Source organism: Haliaeetus leucocephalus, unplaced genomic scaffold (assembly GCF_000737465.1).
Source record: "Haliaeetus leucocephalus isolate CR32 unplaced genomic scaffold, Haliaeetus_leucocephalus-4.0 Scaffold177, whole genome shotgun sequence".
Classification (NCBI taxonomy): Eukaryota; Metazoa; Chordata; class Aves; order Accipitriformes; family Accipitridae; genus Haliaeetus; species Haliaeetus leucocephalus.
In genome coordinates, this window is record NW_010972613.1 from 275,469 (window position 1) to 299,453 (window position 23,985).

The window sequence follows — 23,985 nt, forward strand, 5'->3', positions numbered from 1 at the left end:
TATTGGATGCTGTGCATCCTAAGATACACAAAAGGATTAGTTGTTCATGTGAATAATAGCAATGCTAATATGTATAAATAAGAGTTCTTCATTATCTTGCTTCCAACAGTAACCTAATCACTAACTGGTTCTGATAATGAATTCCCCACACAGTGAAAATACTGCAATATTTTCATCAGGCACCCTTTTGTATGCACCTCTTGACATGTACCCCCAATGCTACAAGTTTCAAGGAAGGAATGCAGCAAATGGAACTGACTGATGGGCACCTGCACAGGGGAAAGGCTGGAGGTAGGTGGCTGTTTGACCAAGCATGGATTCTTGAGGTCACCAGAATTTGAATGTCAGATGTTAGAGGCATAGATTTTTTCACTGGAGAAAGCATGTTGCCTGTGGAGTGCGGGAAAGACTGTCAGCAAGAATGCCATGGAGGTATCTGAGAAGCTACCTGGCATCTAAATGCAGTTGTTGTGTGGTCTGTTATTAAGTACTTGGGAGATCCTCCTCTCAAAGAGATTGTGATTACAGCCATATTCTGGAGAAGAATTGGAGCCATCTGACAAGACTCTACTGTAGCTTTTGTCCTTGCGTACTGTTGTACACACAGATGATCTCAGACTGTGATTTGAAGAGAACATAGTTTGCTAGTCCTGTGGGCTATGCTTGGTGGTCGGTGAGGTCCATGCAGAGTTTAAGTCGAACAAAATATTTCTGCAAGAATGCAGGCATAAGTCCTATTATTCCTTTTCAGAAGGGCTGGGAACATTTTCCCACATTGCCCAGAAAAGTACTGTAGGAAATCTCAACTTGAATGTTTGTGCTTGTCTTCAGAATTTAAGTGACTGAGTGAAGAAATTGAGGAAGAAAAGTAGCAAAGGATTATGATGCAGAAGAGCTCAGACCTAGGCTAGGCTTATGCCTTGATTATGCCTTAATTGGCTGGGTTAATTGCAATATGATATTGCTCTGAGGCCTTTGAGCTCTAATCAAGGATGAGGATCTGAATCAAGTACTATAACTGAAAAAGATGGAAAAAAAAAAAGATATTTTTTTTTTTCAGGCTTTGAAAGTTTGCTTGTAACAAGTGAATTAGTTACCAAATCCCAGATCTTGTGCTTGTGATCTCTTCCAAGATTATTAGAACATTCTTACCAAGGACTATTTCGGGCATTTACTTCTGAAGCCCAGTTGAAAAGCTTGAAATAAATGGACACTTCATGGTTAATTGTAATATAATTAAAGGAAAGGGAAAAAAGTCCACACCTAGATAAATCCTGCAGAAGGCATTGCCACAAAGGCACTAAATTTAATTACAGGGATAATGATGCATTGCCTACAGCATAAGAGGAAAAAGTACTTTCTCTTCTAATAGCCTAAAACTGTGTCAGCTCAGAGCCAATCACTTGTCCTGAAGTATATCTGAATAAACAGCTTCTTTTTTTTCTTATAATCCTGTTTGGATTGTAAATTCAAGTGTGAAGACTCATTTAGCCTTTGAAATTCTTATCTGCTAGACTAGACGAAAGGTGGCTTCTCTTAGAGAAGTCAATTTAAAAATGCATCCTTTTCCAAACAGCTGTTGGATAGTGATACTTTCCATTTTCTGAGTATGAGCCTGCCTCTATTAGTAAGTTCTGTGGACAAGATTTGGGGTCAACTTCTGTTCTTTATCTTTCTCATTGATGGAAAAGTGAAAACGTTTTCCTTTGTTTTACAAAAACCTGCAAAGTTATTCATGTCTTAATTTTCCAATAAAAGTTAATTCAATAGAGAGAGAGAGAGATGTGAACTGGGACTGTCTGGCTTTTGTCCAGGATGTACAGCAGCCAGGTCCCAGAGCATTCATACTCACAGCTCTTGTATTTGTACCTGGGAGCAGAGAGCAAGCCTATATACAGCTCTGAGGATTACCATACTGATTTTCTTCAGGAAAGATGACATTTTTCTTGTTAAATTCAGACAGGTATGGACTTCAGTGATAGTTTTAGGAGAGCACATTATGCCAGTCCACCCTCTTTTGAAAAGAGAGTAGCCCAACAGAGTCACCTTTGAAAATAGGATGCTTTTTTTTTCTGGAGGGTCTGTAACTGGGTGCCAGGTGAGCTGTGTGGCTGGGCTGTTTTGTCTGGCAGATCTCTTCATGTGTTACTTGCTCACAGGTAAGATGGCCAGTCTTGTTTCTTTCTCTTTTGTAGTTCACTGGCACCAAACTGATGTCATTTAGACAGAACTTGTACCTAAATTTTATCCACTTCTCTCTGGTAGGGAGAAGATACCTAGCTCCCTTCCCAATCTGTCTTTTGTGATCTCTTCTCCCTTTCATCTTATTTTCATGATTCTGCTCTCTGTATTTTAGTAACCATGGTTTTGATTTATGTTCTGAATAGTCTTCTGCTGCTTTTTCGTACCTCCTACTGTAGTCCTGGCAGTCTGCAACACTGGAGTTGGTGGACTCCTGTGTGTGGCCAGTTCATGTTTCCTGCACTCCATTAGCTTGGGGAAGAATTCCTGATTTTTCTTTTGGTATAACCAGTTGTTAGCCATAGAAACAGACAGTTGCAATCTGTGCGTTTCAGTTCATGTCTGTACAGCTGCTTGAAGCCAAGGAATGGTTTTTCAGGGTATTTCTACTGCTGCAGCTCTCCTCTTGTCACGTGGGATGTCTGCTTCTGCCTCACCTCCTTTCACCTCGCTTCTGTCCATCTTTGCTAAACTCATTCTAGGTATAGGGCTGGATGGACAAGCGGGTGGCGATTCTATCCTTGTAGTGACACATTTTTCTGGCTCCTACCAACACGTGCTTAGTGACTTTTCCAGCAGCTGCTAACAAGAGAGCAAGGAGTATATGGAAAAAGGAGCATGGTGGCAACAGGGAGAAAAATAAGTGTCTTCATGAAAATATTAAGGCAACCCTTGGGACAGGCTAGAAACACTTTGCTTACATTGTGATCTTACACAATCAGCTACAAGCTATGCCATACATGCATTTGTATGAAGGAGTATAGAGTGATCCCCACTGTCGGCTTAATATAGCCCCTTCATGTAACCTTCTGGAGCCAGAGTAATGAAATGAGCAGTACATAGCTTGTTATGTGATGTTCCTGTTAAAGGCCCAAGGAAAGTCAGCTAGAAAGTGTCCTGTGACTGGGATTTTGGAAGAGCTGTAAGGTAGAGTAAAAAGGTATAGGTGGTCAGTATATCAAGGGGACACCTGAAGGAAATGGGGGAGTGCTAATTTAGGAGAAGTGTGTGAAAACTTGGGCATGCTGTGAGGAGGAGATGCATGGTACCCTGGCTGAAGACAGGAATGTGTGGCTCTGTTGCCTGTAGGACTGAGTTTGTCAGATGTTTGAGGAGCAGATGATGAGATGGTAATTAGCTGTTCCAATTCCATGGTCTATAGTGATGAACCTACAGAGGAAAAATAGGCAGAAGTCTAAGCTCTGTGACAGAAATGAAAAAAAAGTTTGAGTAAATATGTGTAAGACAGGGTAAGAGTATTTGCAGGACTTGTAGCTGGAGAACTAGAGGACTATAGAACTTAAGTAGGAGATCATCTAAAATTGAGTTGTCTAAATAATTACTGAGGTAGAAACTGAATACTTGTCTACTGGCTCTCCCTGGGAAGCAGCAGGAAGGGATACTTGTTAGTGAGAAGTGGTTTGATGTATGTGTGCTGTGTAACTGCCAGGCAAGGCACAGCCACCAAGGGTCTGGAGGTTTTGTAGATGAGCGACGCGTGCAGATTATATGCTGTATGTGCGTGCAGAAGGTGCTGTGCGTGGGTGTTGCGGAGGAGGGATGTGTGTGCTGGTGTTTAGAAGTGTAGCTAATGGAGGTTCTGTCTGAAGAGAAGGGCTTTTTAGCCCTGGGTTATGGAGGGATGTATATAAGGCTTAAATATGACACAAGATCAGAGAAACCTGGGCTTGATTCATCCTTGTTTACATAAGCAAAATGAAAATAGGATTTCTGCCTTCTATCACATGCACCCAAATCTGAGATTCAGGAAGAGTCTAGCTACTTCAGTTTCGCAGGATTCAGCCCAGGATTTTGGTTTATCTTGCTGTGTCATTAGGGAAGCACTGGATGGGAAAGAATCTCTAGGAAAAGGAGGAAGCATTTGGTCTGCTTGTCCCAGTGATCAGTGGTCTGTAGAGGTGTGGGACCTGTGCTGTTGTTTGCTTTCTTGTGCCTCTCACAGCAGTGCTGCACATATGTGGTTACAGCATCTTTATTTGAAAGACCAGCTGGACAAGGTGGCAAGAGGAAAAGCAAACTGGTAAGTAACAGAGGAACTGCCTAGATCTGATTTCCACTGGGTCTGAATTTGGGACTTAATTTCCTAATCCAGGAGGGAGTTGGAGCTGCATGCGTGGAACAGATGGTGATTTTACTTCTTGCAGGCACGCTGCACTCTTCCTCAGTGATCTCCTCTGGGTTCCTAATGGACAAGCCTTTTGGGCTAGAGAACAGCTGTCAGCAGCTGGAAGAAGGAGCTCTGCTAGTCTCAAGATACTCCAGGGCATCTTAGCAACAAAAATGTGGAGAAATAGATGGAAGGCTGCAAAGCAATGTAATCAAGGGAAGCCACAGAATATGTGGAGACTGAAAAAGGAGTAAGAGAATGACAGAATAATGGGGGAGTGGGTTGCCAGAGGAGAGAAAAGATGCATAAAATCTAAAGGATTGAGTGAAGAGACAAGGGAGGCTTTCAGAAAGTGGTGTGCATAGGTGTGTTTGTGAGAACAGGACTGCTCTGAACATAGAAAGGTGCTGTTACTAGCAGGTCTGGGACTATGTATGAGAGAGGAGCTGTGTGTAAGAGAAGCATGTTGGTGTGTGCAGAACTGTGGAAGGAGGCTGCTCTTAAAGCTTATGTGTGTACAGAGCAGTGCAGACTTAAGAGGGTCTCTGTGAGGTGACTGGGATTTGGGCTCCTGCAGCACTGAGCCCTGGAGGGTGTTATTTATAGCAACAACCACTGAGGCAGGAAAAGTTTGCTCAAGCTGTCATTTGTGTGAGCCAGAGAACTAGAGTCTAGCTCTCTCTCCCTCCCTCCTGCTCTTGCTTTCTTCAGATTTTCACTGTAATTAGCAAGCTTTACATGAGCCGGGTCAGAGCTGGCAGCTTTCTTTAGAAGACTATGTTCTCCAGGCAGGAATAAGGGAAGATTTTTCTTCTGGGAATACTTAGCCTGATCCTTTGTTTTATTTCAAGGGCTGTTCTCGTGCACTGAGGTGGAAGCCACGCGATGGGAGGGGCAGAACCACATTTCTTCTGAAGTTGCAGCAGCAGAAGCCAGCATCTGAAAATTCAGAGTTAGGCTTTAAATGTTCACTTTGTGCTTAGGAGAGATAGAAAAATCTTTTTAAGATTCTAATTTGTACTAATTTGGGCTTGTCTAGGATGAGAAAATCATGTTAGTCAATACAAAGCTGTTCTACTGTTGTTTACCTTGAATGCCTGTTTCTGTTGAAATCTGAAAACCTTCCTTTTCAGTACCCAGAGTGATGGATTGAGAACAGTGGAGGGTCAGTGTACAGATACAGATGGTTAATATCTGTGTTTGTGACAGTGGCAATGCTCTGTTGTCACATGCTGTAAGGCTTCTTGCATGGTATATATGTAAGTGATATTATCCAAGTCAAGGAAATTTCCAGGCTGAAATTCACAATTCTCTGCTATAGGATTTTAGCAAATATGATGTGGTATTTATGCTATGTGGGGTGTACATTAAAGGTAGTCACTGCTGTGCTGACACTTGTGCTGGTAAAAATGCCTACCTTTGCCTGCACATGTGTTCATGCGTCCTGAGCAACACACACAGCCTTCACCAGATAGAGCTCATTACTTTGGTGTTTGATCTTTGCTTCATTAATGCCCCAGGGTAAACATTCAAGCTAAGGTGGATATACTCCATGATACGGGTACGTGGCCTGGATTTGTGCAAAGAGAAGCCCTCCTCTGGAAAGCAGCAGTCCTCTGGATATTAGGAGATTAGACTTCACAAGATCTTGTTGGAAAAAAATGGTTTCAGGGGTTTTTTTTGAGGTTACTTCTGTGAAGTTAGAGTTACACTGAGGAGGGGGGAACGATGGCAATATAGAGTTAGGTTTCTAAATAGTATGCCATCAACATTGCTTTAGGTTCTGTTTTGTTTGTAAGAATAACTGATACTTCTGCTTGCAGTTTATCCTGATGTTAGATTAATTTTCAATGAAGGCTCTAAGAAATCCAGAGTTGTGGGCAAGAAATAGAAGAGATTCTGCTTAATAAGGTGCAAGGCTGATGCTCTCAGGAGGAATAAGCTATTGGAAGGTGGGAACCTGGTAAGGTTTGGGGAGTAATGGGAGAAGGCAGATGTGCATTTGCAATGAAATACAGACATGGTATTTTCAGGGAAATCACAGCACTTGAGAGTATTCCCTCTTTGAAATACTGCTGCAGAATGTTGGTGTCTGTCTACTGGGAGTTTCGTTTGAACATGGGAAGAAAATGGATTGGCGATCATGGGGGACTGGTGGGAGAAGTGGACTTCTAGGACTTCATGGTTTTGGAGTGACCTGTTAAAAGATAGTTGTGAAATGGGTTAACTGCATTTGTGGGGCTGTTTATGGGGAGTAGGGATGTCATGGGAGAACAGTTAGTAAAGGGCAATTTGCAAGTTGTAAGAAGCAATCCTTAGTGATGAATGACATGGAAAAACAGTGAGAGTTTGAGTCATTTACAATAACCTAGAGAGAGCTCTTAATTTCAGATGTCCTCCTGGGTGTTTTAAGGACGTGACCAGAATATGCATGGCCTTTGGGGTGTGTGACCTCAATGACCCATTCTTTTCAGTCTGATTTCTAGGAATGCAAGATACAGGCATGTCCTTGCCCAAAGTAAAGAATATGAAGTAAAAGTGGCAATCTGAACCCAAGTGGAGGCATAAGCTGTCCAACAAGATCAGCAGATGCATTTTAGTGCAAATGTAAAAGAAACCAGAGAAGCAATGTAGGGGCCAGATGTTTGACTAGAAACAGAGCCGTCAGCCCAGGGTCCCATGATCAGGGACATGATTGAGGGAAATTGCTGAAATAAACAGGCAGCACCAGTAAAATGGGAACAGATTGTATCCAAGTAAGGTTTAGACTGTGTGAAGCCAATTTCCAATGTAGTTGAGCCTGGCAGTTTCACATAGTTAGCATCCACATTTAATGATTACAGATTGTATTAAGAAGATGGGCATTAGGGTTTAGTCTATCAAAGAGCTTGCTACATAGCAGTGGTTCTCAGCATTTTTCACTCGCAACTGGGCATGTACCTGCCTAACCACTTAGTAATGGGATGTGAGAAAAGGAGGAATCACAGGATAAGATGTAGTGGGTTGTGAAGCACACCAAGTGCCATCTGTGAACCCTGGTGAACAGGGGGTTACAATGTGGAGCAACAAGCTAGAGGCCCTGAAATTTTGCATGTGCCCCTGTAACTCATGACTATATCCTCTTTAGTGCTAGGAGGGAGGGAGAAGAGGCACTGTTTTTAATTCCTTAGTGTCTTTCCTTTCCAGAGACACCTTCCCTTCCTGTATCAAGTGGTCCTTGGATGTGAGCAGAGCTAGCATTTCCTCCTTCTGTCCTGGCAGTTGCATGTGGAGGAAACAGCTTCACAGCAATTCCTTCACTCAGGAGCCTGGTGCTGCCTCTGTGCTGCTTGAACGGGTGTGCTTCCGCTTACTGGCACGCTTTTTGGGGAGGGGAGCAGGGAAGGACTGCCAAGGAGCGTTGTTGACCGCACAGTTTTCCTGAGTTTGGCACTGATCTTCTGTTCTCCCACTTCTTTCACTCTTCTCGTATTGGCAGCGGTGGTCCGTTTAGCTCCGTAGAATGACTGGTGGCTTTCCCTGTATGTGACTCATCCTCTAGGGAATTCCTGAAGCAATGAGTCAAGTTATTGGGAAAACTGTTTGCCCACTAGTGTAAATGAGGAAGCCAGGGAGCCTGCCTGTGATATCGTAGAGAGGCAATTACTTTTTGGTGTGGCTGAGGTTGTCCTCTCTTCCTAAAGGCAGGTCACTTCAAGGTTAGCTGTAGCAGGCATACATAGCTGAATATATTTATTTTCACCTCGAAAAATATGCTCCTCCTGATTTTTTTCCTTTTTTTTTTTTAAGGTGGCTGATCTGATAAGCATTCCAGGGTGGAGTAAAACTGACAGATTTGAATTTGCCGGTATTGTAGTGAAAAATAGGTTGCCTAAAGAAATGAGGCTGTCAGATTGGCATCAGTCAGCTACATCTGAAATACTCCTTTCGTAAGTACCATTTACCACTTTGTTCTGCCCTGGCTGACTTAGTCCAGCCCTTGTTATTTTTACTAGAGACAAATTAATGGTTGTGTGGTTTACAACCATGAACTAACAAATTTTGAATATAGCCATGGGATATTACAACAAAACCAAAGAACTTTGATCCCCAATAATTGTGTCCAGGGAAAATTAACTGTTGTACCACGTATGTGAGCGTGGGTTGACCAGGGTTGTTTGCATTGTCTGCTGATGCCAGTCAGATTTGGGGTGCCCAGCTGCTCAGCATTTTGAAAGTGAGGCACTTGCTGTATCTACAGACTTAAGTCGACTCATCTGAATGTTCTTTCCACATCCTTTCCTTGCCCCATTCAGGCCGAACTTTTCTTGTCACTGGTTGCTGACTATTAAACATTAGCAGATTTTATTACCCTGTAGAACAGTAAGTTCTATTTACAATACAAAATTAGTTTCACTTTTTAATACGTTTTTTTCCCCCTAGCAACTCGGACATTATTTTTGCTCAAGCTTGGAATCGTCAGAAAGCTCAGATTGTGGGCTTTGCTAGCACAAAATGTAGGTGGTTGCAGATATGTCGGCATTGATACAACGATTGGGTGTTGTTTTTAACTAAATTAGTGTCAGCAGACTTGGATTGTGCTCCTCCATTCCTAGGTTTTCAGTAAAGTGGCTCATTTTAAGGTAAGCTTATCTGTTGGCTTCTGTTGTTTCTTGACCAGTTATTCATGAAGACTTTTAATTTTCTTTAGTCTGACAAGTATGAAGCTTGGAGTTAAATTGTGCTCTACTGAGGTCAAGGAGAAAAGTACTAGTAATCTTGGAGCTGTAGGGTGAGGCTCTTTACATCTGTCTCAGAACATTATTCTTCCTTTAATTTGGGCAGTTGAAATGTGTTGTGGTGATGTGTTGTGCTGTATGTACTAAAATTAAAGTGCTTTTTAGAGGAGGACTGTGCTTATACCTACAAACCTACTCCTTTTTGTCCATGGACAAATCCTGGCCTGTGGGCTATCCCAGCTGGAAATGAAGGGGAGAGGAGACTTCAGATCTTGCTAGCTTGTTTTTTTCCTATTTATGTGCATATCTTACTAATTGCAACTAAGGCAGGTGGCACCCTTGGCAAATCCACCTATTAAGTGCACTTGCTAGAAATGTGTACTCTGCTTGTGAGAGGGGTGCAAAGAGTGCTGCCAGGATAGCAGTGTTCAGCTTGTATATCATGAAACAGAGGGTGGTGCAGAGATGGCAGAGGGTGTCAGGGGATATCCTCCTGGAAACAACTGTTGTGATCTACACTGTCATTGATTTGTAGGTCTGCAGACCCTGGGAACAGGCTCTGAACTGATACTGGTTAATTAGAGGAGGCATATTCCAAAGCAGATAATTTCTTTGTGTTCTCTTTAATTCAGTGGATCCCTTATCCTGCTTTTTACAGGTGGTTGTAAAGCTGTGAACAGTGCTGTGAATAGTAGTGTTTTGGTATCATTTAACTCTACTTAGGACCTTTCCATGCTCTTGCATGAAAAACAATGAGATTTGCAAGATAATACTTTTTTTCCTGAAAACACCACCACTGTGGACAAGTACATGCCAAGCAGATACATTGGTTGTTCTGGTGTCTCTATAATAAAAAATAATAATTCAGAAAATGTATTCAACTTTGCAAAGAAAAACTTTATTCCTGAAGGCAGCAGTGGCATGGCCAGGAAGCCCTTGAAAAGCAAATAAGCCACTGTCATAGGCTAAAGGTGAGAATTTTATCTGGTTTCCCCTTGCATATTGCATTTTTGCATGCAGCTCCATTGAGTGGAGGCAAATGGGTGTTGCCAACTTGCAGGGTATTTGGTTTTTTTCTTAAATGTTCACTTCCTCTCATGCTGTTGTTAGACAGGGGAAAAGTACTAATCCTCGCAGTTGCAGGAGAATGCTTGAAAGCTTGAACCCTTTGTGTGCAGAGCCCAAAATTTGACTTAAATATTTTAATGGTAGCATCTCTTTTTAAAAATACTTGTGAATTTTGACATCTCAGTTAATGGCTTAGACTACATGGGATTATCAGTACTATTGCTCAAGAGCAGGCAATATGTCAGCATTGAACCCTTTGTGGTGTGTTGTATACAGCATTATTCTACAGGAAAATAACCAGTTTGAAGTGAATAGCAAATGTGATACTAAATCTTCTGTATTAGTACTAAGGTTTCGAGAGCTGATTTTTTTTTTTCCCATGAGAGAATAGGGACCACTTAAGAAAAACTCTTAAGAGGCTTTTGAAATTCAAGGGTATAAATTGTAAGGCTGTGAGGTTCAAGAAGGTAACAGGTAGAAGAGGTTGTCTGTGTTTGAAGATAGTGTGGGACTCATGAGAGCTATTTGTGCCCAAGGCAAGAGGTGTTTGGAGTAAGGGACAGAGGGGATGGGTTTAAGCAAGGAGCGCATGCACTCAGAAAACACCTTGATGTGTTTATGCTGCCTGAGGCAAAGGGGCTTTGTGGAAAAAATACTAGGGAGGAATAAGCTGAGATGGAGATGGGCCAGTGTTGGGCCAACTGGCCAGTAGTCTGTTCTTGTTACTACCGATATACGCCTGTAACCATCACCATTGTACTTCTAAGGGTGTATTCATGCCAGCATTTACAATTTAAGATGGTGGGATGTGCAGGTAAGTTCTTGTCCCCTGGGTTTTGAAGGTCAGTTTATACTCAGAGATGTATTTTGGGTATTTGTGTCAGTGGGCAGTATTGTAGTTCCAGATCTAACCTAATCATATTAGTTCTGTAATGATGACATTGTAGCGAGATGATTGTGGTGCAGTGGCCTTATCCTGGGGGAGCTGCATCTGAAATGTGCCAAGCCACAAGGGACTCTTTGAACTTTTCCTTTCTCAAACCCTGATGGCTTAGTCCCACGGCTCTGGCATTGTCTTTCATTTTATTTCCTTCTCCTTGGAAAATGGGAGACTATAAAGGAGAATCTTAAAAGTAGATATCAAATTGAAATTCCAAAATTAAAGACCCCATTGATTTTTGCCAGTGTTCCCTGCCCATGCTGAGCAGTCTATGGCTTGGTCGTAAATAAGGCTCTTAGAAGTTACATTAGTACATACAATATTCTTTAAAGTACAGATCTGTTCCCTTATTCATAGTCAGTCATGCTAGAACTATCCTCACAACCTTCCGGCTGCTGCTGTACCATCTCCCCCCAGGGAAGGGAACAATTCCTGCAGGCATCACTTGCAACAGATATCTTCTGCTGCTTGTAAAAGGCAGCCCTGTCTTGGAAGGGCTCATCTTCCTTTGGTGCTAATTTGTCCCCACCTTATATTATGAGCCTCTGTTCCATACTGTGTGTGTTGAGTAGGTATTCCTCCCTCTTATAAGATGCTCTGAGATATTCCCACCCTGGAAGGGTACTTTTCGAAGGTTTGGATATTTTTTCATCTGTCCTACCCTTATTTCTGCTGTTTCTTGCTAATGGTTGTTATGGGTAAATTGTATAGGGGAGATACACAGCAAGAGACCTTGCTGTCTCGTTCATGCTGCACGCTGGGGCCTGCAAGAGGTGCTGGAGGAGAGATGGGTTTGTATGTGTGCAGACATGAGCAAGCAAATGCCTCCTAGGCAGCTTCAGGATATTTTGTATGGCTGTAACCACATTCCCCCCTTCTCCCTGTAAGGCAAGAACAATTCCCAGATTGTGAGGAACCGAGCTCAGAAACAGAAAGAGCTCCATTTAAGGCCCTTAAAAATAGCTGGACAAGGACTAGTGAAGTTTGATCCAAGTTCTAATTGATGATTTCAGTCAAGTACAGTAAGTGCTTACAGAAAGGTGTGATTAATGGGAACAGGAGGTTTCTGTAAGCTGCAGGGGTGATGACCCAACCCGGGGTAGAAAGCCCATGTCCCATGTGGGATGTGCTTGGGAGGAAAGGAAGGATATGTGTTCAGGTGGGGGTGATTTGATGGGGCTTGAACCATATCTGCTAGTGAAGTGCTATTTCAGGGGAAGGGTTTGTATTTTATGAACCAGCAGATGTTTAAGGGTCAGGAGCTATATGGTTAAGCATGCTGAATGTTATTTTTGGTCACCCCAAATTTGACAAACGTTGTTATTGTAAAATGCTGTTGCTTTTTTAGTTCACTTCAGTATAAAAAAACTTTGGCATCTGCAAGAAATACAGAGAGCTTCAGTAGCTCTAATAAGTAACTTCAGAAAGAGGAAATGTGGGTATAATGGTGAGGGACAGAACATGGTTCTGTTGATAGAAGGAGATGAGGAAGGTTGTGCAATGCTGTGGAGGAGTACTTGCAGTTGCCATCTTGTGTGGTAGGAGGCAGAGGGCGGTTCTAGAGGACCTAACTGGATGGAGTTAATCTGGCCTGTTCAATGTCCTGGGCCTGCCTGGGCTACTCAGGTGACTCTCGGGGCTTACCATGGAGGTGCCCCCATTCTCCTCTTGGGGCTCTCAAGCCAGGCTGCAGCGCCCATGCTGCACCCTCCAGACAGGCATCTCTCGATACCTGGGCAAGGCAACCTGGTTGTGCTGTCAGGGGGAAGGTGCCTCTGCTGTGGTAGCACAGGCAAGCAGAGGAGCAGAAAATGACCCCCAAGGAAATGCTGCTGTTTGAGCTGCAGTGACACAAAGCTTGTTTTGTTTCAGTTTTCCAGATGGACTTTCCTAAGCAGCTGTAGCAGATGATCTGTGAAAGCTGGCAGTCCTGGGCTATGACTCCTCAGTGGGACAGCAGGTTGGGGCAGGGACATTCCCTGGGAACGTGGTGGCATTTCATCCAGTATTGCAGGAGCATGCCACTGGGAGGATCAGCATGCCAGTACTTATTGCTGGATTTCTGCAGAACAGCAAAGGGGTTTGTCCTGTAGCAATTCCAACCATCTACAGAGCTAAAACCTAGAAATCATGTTTCCTTTGAGCTTCCTGTAGCCCTAAGCAGTGAAGATGAAGGTCTGGTTGCTGGGCTTTGAACAGTTACTATTTTGAGGGAGTTTCTGTTGAGCAAATTATACTGTAGGACTTGAGCTGAGGCCAAATTTGGGGAGAACAGCTGAAAGGGGGTGCTGACAGATGAGATGGGATTGCTTTGTCATACCTGGGTTGTGTGAAGTTGCAAGCAGATCACCATCTTGGTCTGAGGGGAAAGGTAGGTGATGAATGTATTAGGCTAGCAGGACTTCCTCCTGCTAATGCCTCTGTGCAGACATTGCCAGTGGTCTGTTAGTGAGAAGAAACTTGGCACTGGTGGATCTGATTTTAGTGTGGTGTTGGCCTCCCATCTTCTGCTTGACAGTAATAGCAAGTAATGGTCTGAACTGCAGGAGGTTGTGAGGACTGTGAGGAGGTTTATTTGGTGTTCGAGGTGGGGATGCTGAGTGAGTTTGCAAGCCCTCGTGGATCTAGGGATGAGGATTTGCAGGGGGTTAGCGTGTTGGGCTGTGTGGGTGCAGGTGTGCCTTGGGTGTCTGCATGATGCTGTGAGCTCAAAGCAAATCCTGCTTGTGGACTTGGGTGGTGGGGAGTAGCTGATTCTCTCCTGGGGTGTTGGCGTGGTGTGGGTGGTCTCCTGCGGTGCAAGATCTACTCACAGCCCTTTTCCTTTAGCTATGGCTGCGTTCAGCTTATATTTGCTTGCATACCTTCTTCTGAGGCTAATGTCAGATGTGATGGGATGTTGGATTAGACTAAATCTCCTAGGTTTAGCTGGAATGTTGTCTCGCTGTAGCATTTTTCTCCCTTGCTCTTTTCTCTAAGCCTTCCCCTACAGACAGCTAATTCTCCCCTTCCCCCACATCCTGTCATACCCCAGAGCATGTCACAAGGAATTAGCGGCTGAAAAGGCCTGGGAGAGGCTGCTCCTCTGGAACAGTCTCTCCTTTCTGTGACCAGGGTGGCCCCCTCTCTGTGCCCCTTTTGTGTCCCATCCAATTCCCCACCCCCTGGCCATTCAGTACATGCCAGAGGAGAGACCGGTGGCCCCGAGCCTTTCCCAGCCCTGCTCCGGCGGTTGCTGCCTGATGCCATCCGCTGCAGCCGAAGGGCTTCCCGCTCACAGCCGGGGCTCCAGGACAAGCCTGAACCGCTGCCGCAGCTCTCCTGGTCCTGTCAGCTTCTCGGTGGTGAGAGGGAGGAGGTTTGTGCTGCTGCGCTTGCTGCTGGAGGGCTTTCCTTCTCTCCCATCTCTGTACATCTCTGACAGCATCGCCTGCTCTCACTCCCAGTCCTCCTTCCCACAATTCATATACAATCTCCTCAGAATAGGGATGATGTCACTTCCTTCCAGAGGGTGCTGGGGGTGTGGAAGGGGGGAGTCACGACCCCTGGCTCGGTGGCTCTCAGCTACCCCGATGAATAAATGAGGTTGCTGTCTTGGCGGGAGGGCGTTGCTCTGAAGATGATGCCCAGCTCTGTCGGCAGGCAGTCACCATGCCGTCCTTCCCTTTGCCGAGTGGGATTTTCAATGGCTGCAAGAAGAGTTTGCTGTTCCCTCCTTCGCTTGTGATGTCTGTCTCCGTGGATATGTACTTTTCCTGAAATACCCTTACGGGAGAGAAGAATGTGCAGCAGCTGGACCACATGCCATGTAAGATTTCTGCTTCCATAGATCCTTCTCTGATCTGAGGGTCAAGGGCTCTGGACTCCTTGCACAGAAAGCCTGTGCCTGCATGTGCTTCCCCTAATTTCAGCATTGGGAGCTTGGGGCTTCTTGTACTGGGGTTCAGATTTCAATATCCTGGGAATCTTTCACTCTTTGCAGCAATTCTAGGGGCAGTGCAAGGGATTCTTGCTGTTGTTAAACTAGGGTCAGTGGTCTCAGGGCTGTTTGCACTCTGACCTTCCACTTTTCTCCTAATTCCTCTGCTAGATCATATCTTCATTGTCTTAACTCCTGGGATCTGCTACCCTGGGATGACGCCAGAGAGTCCTCACACTGAGAGCTTTACTTTTTTTTTTTTGTGGGCTTTACAGTCTCAGGCCTCCTATCATCTTCCTTCTTTCCAAACTGGGAGCAAGGCCCCAGACCTCATGGTTTAGATTTTCAATAGTCTTTGAAAATTAACTGGGACTCTTTCTGTGGTGCACCAGGAGCCTGGTAAGCATTACAGCTAGGAGTGTCGGTCCCAGAGCGAGTACTCTCGTGTGTGACAGTGAGTGACGGGCTGCTGTCCTCTGTCCCCATCTGTTGCTGTGGATAAGGAATTCGCATGAGGTGTTTGCTGCTCTTGCCGATACCCTGCCTCTTAAACTGGTAGCGGGTAGAGAAAGCAGAGCACAACTACTTGCATCTGGAGAGGTGGAAGAGTTGTGGAAAGTGCGTTGGCGGGATGCAGCCGTAAGCAGAGGGATGATGGGAACTGAGGTCTGAGCTTGGCTAGGACATGCTGTGCTGGCCAGAGGCAGAGTGAATGAGTGTGCTGGAAAGTGTATCCATGTATACTGAGCACTTATATCAAGATATAAGTGCTTCATACAGGCAGTGCATGACAGGCAGGTGGGTTATTCATGGCAAGGCTAGAAGAAGTCCCCAGATGGCCAGAGGAGTGAGCACTTTGAAGGTAGAGCTGCAGTGTACTGAGTGCTCTGATTATTATGTGCTAAGGAAGTGTGAATCCAAATGGCGTTGCAATTTCACATTTGCTTTGTTTGTGGAATAGAGTGTTTCTTTCACCCAAGTGAGTAACGTACTGGAAGTGTGTCAGCCTGTTAACTATGGAATCTCCCAGAAAGTGTGAAAGATTTGTTTAGGTTTTCAATACTTGGTGACTGAAAAGGGTAGGAAGGTCTAGTCGACTGGCCATGGGTGTTGGTACAGGAGGGGAGATTCCTCTGTTTTGAGATGGTCTGCACAGTAGGTAAGTGATGGGGTAACCACATGTGACTGGTGAATAGGTTTTAGTAGGACAAGGCAGCTTCTGTTGCTGCAGCAGTCGGTGCTGTGATACAGTCTGTGGTCTGTCACAAAACCACTACTTGTGTTACTTTGAGCGTTCAAATTAGTTTAAATGTGATCATGTCACTCCTCCCCTCTTTTTTTAACCAGAGCACTAGACATCATTATACAAGTTTGATTTTTTTTTTTTTCCTGGTGCATGAGGTATGGCAGATTATATTCCCTCTGAAATGCTGTTGGAAATCCTGATTACATCGTAAGTAACAAATGGAGACACTTTGATTTTTTGCCTCTTTGAGCCTTAACAGCAAATTGCCAGATCAGTACAAAGAGCAGTTACTACTTTGGAGGTGCGGCTTTGGAGTGGTGTGGTCACTGCAGGTCATGGATGGAACGCTCTGGCAGCAGTGCATGAATGTGAAGATTGGGAGGTTAGTGGGGTTACAATAGGAGAAGTGCTGTTACTTGGAACTGAGATGCATCAGTTGCAAGAACTTGGCACTCTTGAGGTGGTGGCTTGTAGCAGAGAGGCACAGGCCAATGTGTGGTGTCCCCTGGTCTGTGGTAGCGCAGGAGGGTACAGATAAGAAGTTTGACAATGTTTAGGGCATGGAAGAGAGGGACAGGACTGACTGCTGCATTCAGGAGATCACTGCTGGCTATGGGCAGACTAAATAGATGTGATCTCAGAAACCAAAGGTTGACAAAACCAAACAGAAGTTGTGGTTGTGGGTCATGGTTGAAGTGTGTTGTACAAGAAATGCAGGAGGGAGATAGGGTGTGCTGCAGGAAAGGCCTGAGCCGTTCTGATGCAGTGGACTTGGACTGGAGCAGGCTGGAGTATGTACAGCATAACTGAAATGGTGTGGGAGAGCTGTGTTGGGAGGAGGTGTCTGGATAGCCCTGTGGAGTCTCGTGACTTATACCACTGCTGTTTCTTTTTTTTAAAGGGTTTGTGAAGCTTTAAAAATAGGAGTACAAACAAAATGTTGGGAGGAACAGCCAGCTCCTCAATCTTCGACCTTTTAATTGTTGGTGCCTGTCAGGGCTAATGTGAACACAAAGGAGACGTGGAGCTGGCAGGGTGCTTCGGTGCAACTGATGGTCAAGTGAGAGATCTCCTAGGAGCTTGCTCCCTTCAGCTGTAAGTGCTTGCTGTTGGGAGCCAGTCAATAGCTTCCCCAGATGCTGCCACTAACTGCTAATGGATATTTTGGCTTGCCGAGCCAAGTGAGGGGAGGGAACTGTTGGACAACAAGAGAAAAGGCTGGCAGCAGGTGTGCCTGTGGAAGAACACGGTAATAGAGTCATCTTTGGAGTTGAGGCCAGTATAAACTTTCCAAAACACCCCACAGTGACTGCTTACCAACATGCAGCCCTAACAGGATTCCAGGTAATCTTGTAAAGTGGAGCTGGGTGAGTGGTGATTATGTTCAGTGAGTTATGCACCGGCTTCACCTAATACTTCCCACTCTTTAAAGTGTATGTTCCCCTCCTGTACTCTCCTTCTCAAGCGTGCCATGCCCCCTGGTGCTGGAAGGAAGAAGCTCTGCCATCTTTGGTGTAAAATAAGATAGCTCTCAGGTGCAGTCTTTCTGCTGGTGTGGGGTTCTCCTGAGGGGGTTGAAGAGGGTCAGCAGCATCTTTGATTCTGTTTTTTTCCAGGAGGTGAGTGTCGTGCCTGCTGAACTCCCTCAGACCTGCTAGCCATGCCAGGGATTGTTGTGTTCCGCCGTCGCTGGTCTGTAGGCAGCGATGACCTGGTTTTGCCAGCCGTCTTCCTCTTCCTCCTGCATACCACCTGGTAAGTGAGAAAGGCAGAGTGATGATTTGAATCCTCCCATGAAATCTTTTTGCTACTCCTGTTTCTTGCAGCTGTAATTCTTCCTATGCTTATTATACATGCAGCTGGAAGGCTTGTTTGGGGCATTTGTGACAGACACCAGCATATTTCCAGCTTCTGGTTCTTTGGATAAGTTCTATTCTAAGTTCTAGCTCCAGCTCCAAAGAGTGAGCCTGATGAGAGCTCCCTGCATCCTCCAGTGCTACCCAAGGTTGTCCACTGGAGTTTGGGGCTGTGTTTCTGTACAGGGGCTCAGGAAAAAACAATTGGAGTGGCAGATCCCATGGGATAAGAGTGACTTGACACAGATCATCAATGTCAAGTGACTTGACACAGATCATCAGATTGTTCTGACTGGGGCAGCAGGGCCTCTGGATGGCTTGTGGGGAGGAGATTTCTGGACCAAATTAATATTAATTTTAGGTAGCTGTGGGACACTGAGGATCCTCAGTAGCTTTGTCAGGAGAGCAGGTGTGGGATATTACATGCAGCTTTCTTTGGCTTACTGCTGGTAACAAGCTGGTTTGTGACTGGCAGGTTTGTGATCCTCTCTGTGGTGCTCTTTGGGCTGGTGTACAACCCCAACGAGACCTGCTCGCTTAACCTGGTGGACCACGGCAGAGGCTACCTGGGCATCCTGCTCAGTTGTATGATCGCAGAGGTGGCAATCATCTGGCTCAGCATGCGAGGCAGTATCCTGTACACAGAGCCCCGGGACTCGATGCAGTATGTGCTCTATGTCAGACTGGGTAAGAGGCAGCGGCCTGAGGCCTCCTAATGACTCAGCCTCCACACTGCCATCTGCTATCGCAGAAGACTTCTCTCCCCACACCCTGACAAACACACAGCTTCTGAAAGACATCCAGATGGCCACTTGTATGTGATATGCATCTGAATACATCACATATACTGCACCCTGTCATTGCTGTAAGACTCTCATGCAATGCCCCAAATATCTTTCTAGCAAACCTTTAACTTGTCATCCTCATTGTGATGCAGGTACATCCTTTTCCTCTAACAAAATATGCTCCCCTTCTGTCTCACAACACAGATCTGCCACAGTGAGATGCATCTACACCTCTCCCCCACCTTTTTTCCACACGTTTTCCTATGATACAGGCATATGTCTGTGTAAATCATGGTGGTTCTGACCCCAAGGCATGTGCATGTCCTTGCCTGTCATATAGACACTTATGTCTACACCCACCTACCTTGAGGCATACACTTGACCTCTTGACTCACATGTGATGCATCTCTCCATCCAGCAACCTGCACTTTGATACTCCACCTCCAGGCACCAGGAGATAAATAGGTTTACCACCTGCTCACTGGTTGCATCTTGTCTCTTAGAGTGCATATTTGTCTTCCCAAAAACATGTCCTGTCTCACTCACCCACCAAGAACTACATCAGAAAAGAGATTGTTCCTTGATCTCTCATTCAGAGCTTCCCTTTTAGTTTGTCTTCCCTGCTCTGTTCTGTTGCCTTCCAGGAACAGAAACTTGATTGGATTTTTCTGTGCTGAGTGAAGATTTTAAGAGAAAAATCTTTTGGAGATGCAGAGTCAAGCCCAGTTCAAACAAAGCTTCTCATGTTTTTGCATCTCTCTTTTTTTGCTGGATTGTTTTCATGCAGAATTCACTAACATACGGGTAACCTTGCCTGAAAGCTCTGTCTGGGACATTTCTGCCTTTGAGTGCTAAGTGCAAATCATTAACATGAATAGCAAACAAATCTTTCTCTCTAGTTTCCCAGACACACTTCAGTCTCCCTAGGGAGGCACGTAGAGCCTGACAGTTTGAGTAACACAGTGTTAAAACCGGACTAAATGGGGCAAGGGAGGTAAAGAGAATCCAAAGAGCCATTTTCCTACCCAAGAATCATCTACTTTTCTTCCTTGTCTGCCTTAAACTATACATGTGTTCAGGATCTGTATTTACACTGTATCTTGGGTCTTGTATATGCTGGTTTCATGGGGCTTTTTACTTTTAATGGCTTCATCAGTTCTGATGATAGAAATAGGAGTGTGACCATTGTGTGGGCAAGGTCCATGTGACTGTCCCATTTTAAGCATGTGCTGTTTAGTGCATATGAATCTAGGGAAAGAGTTCCAATATGAACCACTGTGAAAGTCTCTTCTGTGCTACTGCTACTCTTATCCTGCAGCAGGTAATCTCAGAAGAGAAGCCAAGATAGGCAAAGCTTAGCTCAGTTTAAGAACGTAGGTGGGGCTGATCACAAACCAGGTCCAACCCTGCTTCCTTGCCCACTGCTGTTGAAAACTTTGCTATGTGTCTCTTTGAACTGGTCTTTCCAGGCTAGTGAGAGTCCGTAGTAAGCCACTTGCAGAAAGATACTGTGCCAATATGTAGATAATGAGGGTGGATGCTTAGTTGGTGAGACTGGAATGTGAATTTAGCCTTGGCTCCACCAAAGGCTTGCTAGGCATTACTAAGCAAACTATTTACCCTCTCCATAGCTGATTGTCCACCTGTGCTTTGGTGTTGTAATGTGTAGAGGAAGTGTGAGGATGGGCACTTTGGAGCAGTGTTTCCCAACTTTTTTGTTCCAGGGAACCATTGTTAATATCCAGTTTCTTCATTACCAGGGTAACATGCAAAACTGAGGAGCCCATAAATGATTCTTTGAGGACTGTGTCCTGGGAACTATTACTGGAAGGACTGCAAAGGGCAGAGGTGCTGGGAACAGTTGCCAAGTGTAGTAAGCAGAATTAATCCTGGATACATGCTACTATTTATTTTGTATCTTTGAATCAGACCAGCTGTCTGAGGTGGTTAAGACTAGGGACTGTTACATGGTGATCCTTGTTACTGAAGGGAGTCTTTCCACTGTCCTGGGCAGAAGGTATGGCTATCTGATTCACGCCTCTGATACAGCCAAGGGCACTGACAGCTCTGTTGTGCGTATGTGGTCCTTGTGTCATTTAGGAGTAGTTAGTGTTAAGCACACATTACATTTTTGTTCATTTTCTTGAATATCACCTTCCAAAGCATTGGGGCCTAGTCCTGCAGTCATTTATTCTGTGCAACTGTCCTGCTAAAGAACATGTCTTTGGGCTTACTCTCCAGAAGATGGGGAGAGGCAGTTATTAATCCTTAGGGAGATGCTGCTACTATTCATTGTGTTCCTTTTGTTTCAGCTATCTTGGTGATTGAGTTTGTGTATGCTATTGTGGGCATCGTTTGGCTAACGCAGTACTACGCTTCCTGCAATGATATCACAGCAAAGAGTGTCACTTTGGGTATGTATTTGGAATGTGGTTTGTGTGCATTCCTGTGTATTCGCAGACATCCTCTTGCCTTGGAGAGCTCATTCATTCATGCATGCAGGGATTGACTGTTGGAAGTGGATTGTAGCTGTAAATGTGGTGCTTGTTTTCCTGAGACATTACTGCTCAGAACAGTTGTTCTATTCATTTGTTTGTGCAGTCTGCACTGAGGCAAGAATTCATGTTCCCATGGAAGGGTCTGGCTGGGGAGTCTGTAAGACCTGGTTCCCCTTCTTCAGCTCAAAATGGCTTTACTGTTTTCCTGGAACTCCTTTTCAGTCTCAGCCAGTCTCCTGGTGGGGGTGATGCTAATGTTGCAGTCCCCCTAGATACTCAGTGAGTATTTAATGGCCTTCTGCATGTGCAATCTTCTAAAACAGCTGGAAAATCTAGCTGTGGTTTAGAAGCCTTTCCAGAGGATTTCCTTTTGCGGCAGCTGGCTGTAAGAGTATTTGGGCTAATTTTCCCTGCCCTGCAGCTATGGGGAGGTGGGTCTGATGTGTGTGGCGAAAAGCAGGAAGCAATACTGCCAAGACTTATGGCCAGAGCACCTGACTTTTCTTCTTTCTTTGCAGGAATGGTGGTGTGCAACTGGGTTGTCATCCTGAGCGTCTGCATCACTGTCCTGTGCGTCTTCGACCCAACAGGCCGGACCTTTGTCAAGCTGCGTGCCACGAAGCGGAGACAGCGCAACCTGAGGACATACAACCTGCGGTAAAGCAGTGTTTCTGGAAGGGTGCCCTGCTTTTTTCGGTTCTTGATATTCTCCTTGCTGTGCTTCAGGGAGCATTCAGCTTTAGGCGTTGCTTCCCTTTGGTGAGGGTGATTTTGGAAGAATGCAGCTCAGACTGTCAGGTGCTGTGTGTGGGCATCTGTATCCAAAGGAGGCGAAGCAATGTGGTATCTGGCTGGATTGTGCATTAGTCACTGGATTTGTGAATTCTTACGAGCCCCTTGAGCCAGTGCTGACCACAACAGCTTTTTGGTCCATCCTGTAGCAGTGTTTTGCCTGGTAACAGCGAGGCAGTGCTTAGATTTTGTTTAGGTGGAGGCAACATCTACTTCTGAAGCCCCTTTCTTCCTTTATTTTTGTGTTCAAAATAAGACCTTTTGGCCTGAGGTTTCTTGTGTTTGGTCTTGGCCAAGAAGCAATTTCTTTTGTGTTGGCAGTCAGATCTTTTAATTAAGAATTGATTACATCTTTGAGCTACCCAGATGGGGATACGGAAGCTTGTTTTTCACTAAGCGAGGCATTTTTCAGAAGTTTTTTTCCAGTAGCGGGACAACACAAACAGGCTTTGTTTTCTTATGCACTCTTGACATATGTAACTGTCAGCAAGGAATGTGGCTTTGTAGGACTTGAGGGCATTAGGCTTTGAATGCTAAAAAATGAGGCTTTTTAAAAATACTCTGCAGATTTTGCATTTCTTCTTGGGAATGTATATTCAAGAGGGTATTTTGAACACATGCTGTTCCAATGTCTTGAAATGGAATCCTTCAGGTTGTCTTTTTGAGGAAAAAACATTTTGTAAGGACCATGCAAGCAAGTTTTGTTTGAAGGAGCCTGTTTTTATTGTGGAATGCAAGACATTCTTCCTAGCCTTTCCAATATGTTACTAACACTAGCCTTGAATATTTGGAGTTAGTGCCCTGTTAGCCTAATATGTGCGATTGCTGTATTGTGATCAGGATGTTCCCAGGCAAATCAGGATGAGAAGCTGTGATGATACTGCGGGCCTACTACCGCACATTATATCAAAGCTGTTTGGCTCAGTGCATTATTTTTCCAAAGGGAAACCAAGTGCCACAGATGGCAAAGTTTTTTGCCAGAGAACTCAAAAGTAAATCAAAACAAACCCCAAAATTCTCTCCCCTGTGTGGAGTTTGGAGATCCCAGATAGCTGAGTGAAGGTATTTGTCCCTTGGGCTATGGCCAGGTTTTTCCCTTCAGGCCTGTAACATTTTCAGAGAGCTTGTGCCTGCTGTTTGCAGATTTCCACTCTAGAAAGGGAGTGTTAACAGATGTTAACAAGCAAAATGCTGTGGGCTATAATGTGAAAGGGAAACATAAAATGTTACTATGTGTTCACTACTAAAGCAATTGTTTTCAAAGAATATATTTTGAAATTCTCTGCTTGCTTAAAGCAATCCTTTCCAAAGAATATATTATGAAATTCTCTGCCTGCTTCTGGATTGTGATCCTGTAAGATGGTGAGGGCCAGCCATTCCTCATGAAAACCTTTGGTCTACAGTGCTACGTGCCTTCTGATGTACAGCAGTAATTTGACCCTTGTATTACACTTAACCTGGGCTACGTTTCCTCTGTCTTAACTCATGAAAAAACTTGATTTGTTTGTCACGTTAGGAGATGTGTAACTTTGGCTTTCTTACTGTGGTACTCTGCTGTAGCTATTGGACTTTGTTACATAGTGGTTTTCCTTTACCAGTGGCGTCGTGATGTGTGTGGGCTTTTATGTTCTTGCAGAGCTAAGAAAATAAAGCAACAAAACAAAAGGCTCAACTAATTGTGCTGAGGCTTTTCTAAGAAACTTGCTTTAGAGCTCATACTAAACATGTCGAAGTTCAGTGTTAGGAAGAAAGAATTTGGGAAGAGTTGGAGTGAAAATAGCTCAGAGCACACTT

The 23,985-nt window shown here is 44.6% G+C and overlaps 1 protein-coding gene across 9 annotated transcripts in view; it reads left to right on the plus strand.

The window, feature by feature from the left end:
• Positions 1–23,985, plus strand: part of DAGLA (diacylglycerol lipase, alpha) — a 68,454-nt gene that overhangs the window by 14,390 nt on the left and 30,079 nt on the right. For 3 of the 9 annotated variants that reach the window (XM_010564262.1, XM_010564263.1, XM_010564264.1), the window contains 5 exons: positions 14,738–14,903; positions 17,877–18,015; positions 18,592–18,803; positions 21,214–21,315; positions 21,918–22,056. In XM_010564262.1, coding sequence (XP_010562564.1) covers positions 17,921–18,015; positions 18,592–18,803; positions 21,214–21,315; positions 21,918–22,056 — 548 coding nt within the window. In that variant the 5' untranslated portion in view covers positions 14,738–14,903; positions 17,877–17,920. Of the gene's footprint in view, positions 1–4,258; positions 4,283–8,893; positions 8,992–14,737; positions 14,904–16,540; positions 16,643–17,876; positions 18,016–18,591; positions 18,804–21,213; positions 21,316–21,502; positions 21,679–21,917; positions 22,057–23,985 lie in introns of those variants that run through there. The other 6 variants (XM_010564266.1, XM_010564265.1, XM_010564268.1 and 3 more) reach the window with 6 other exon arrangements.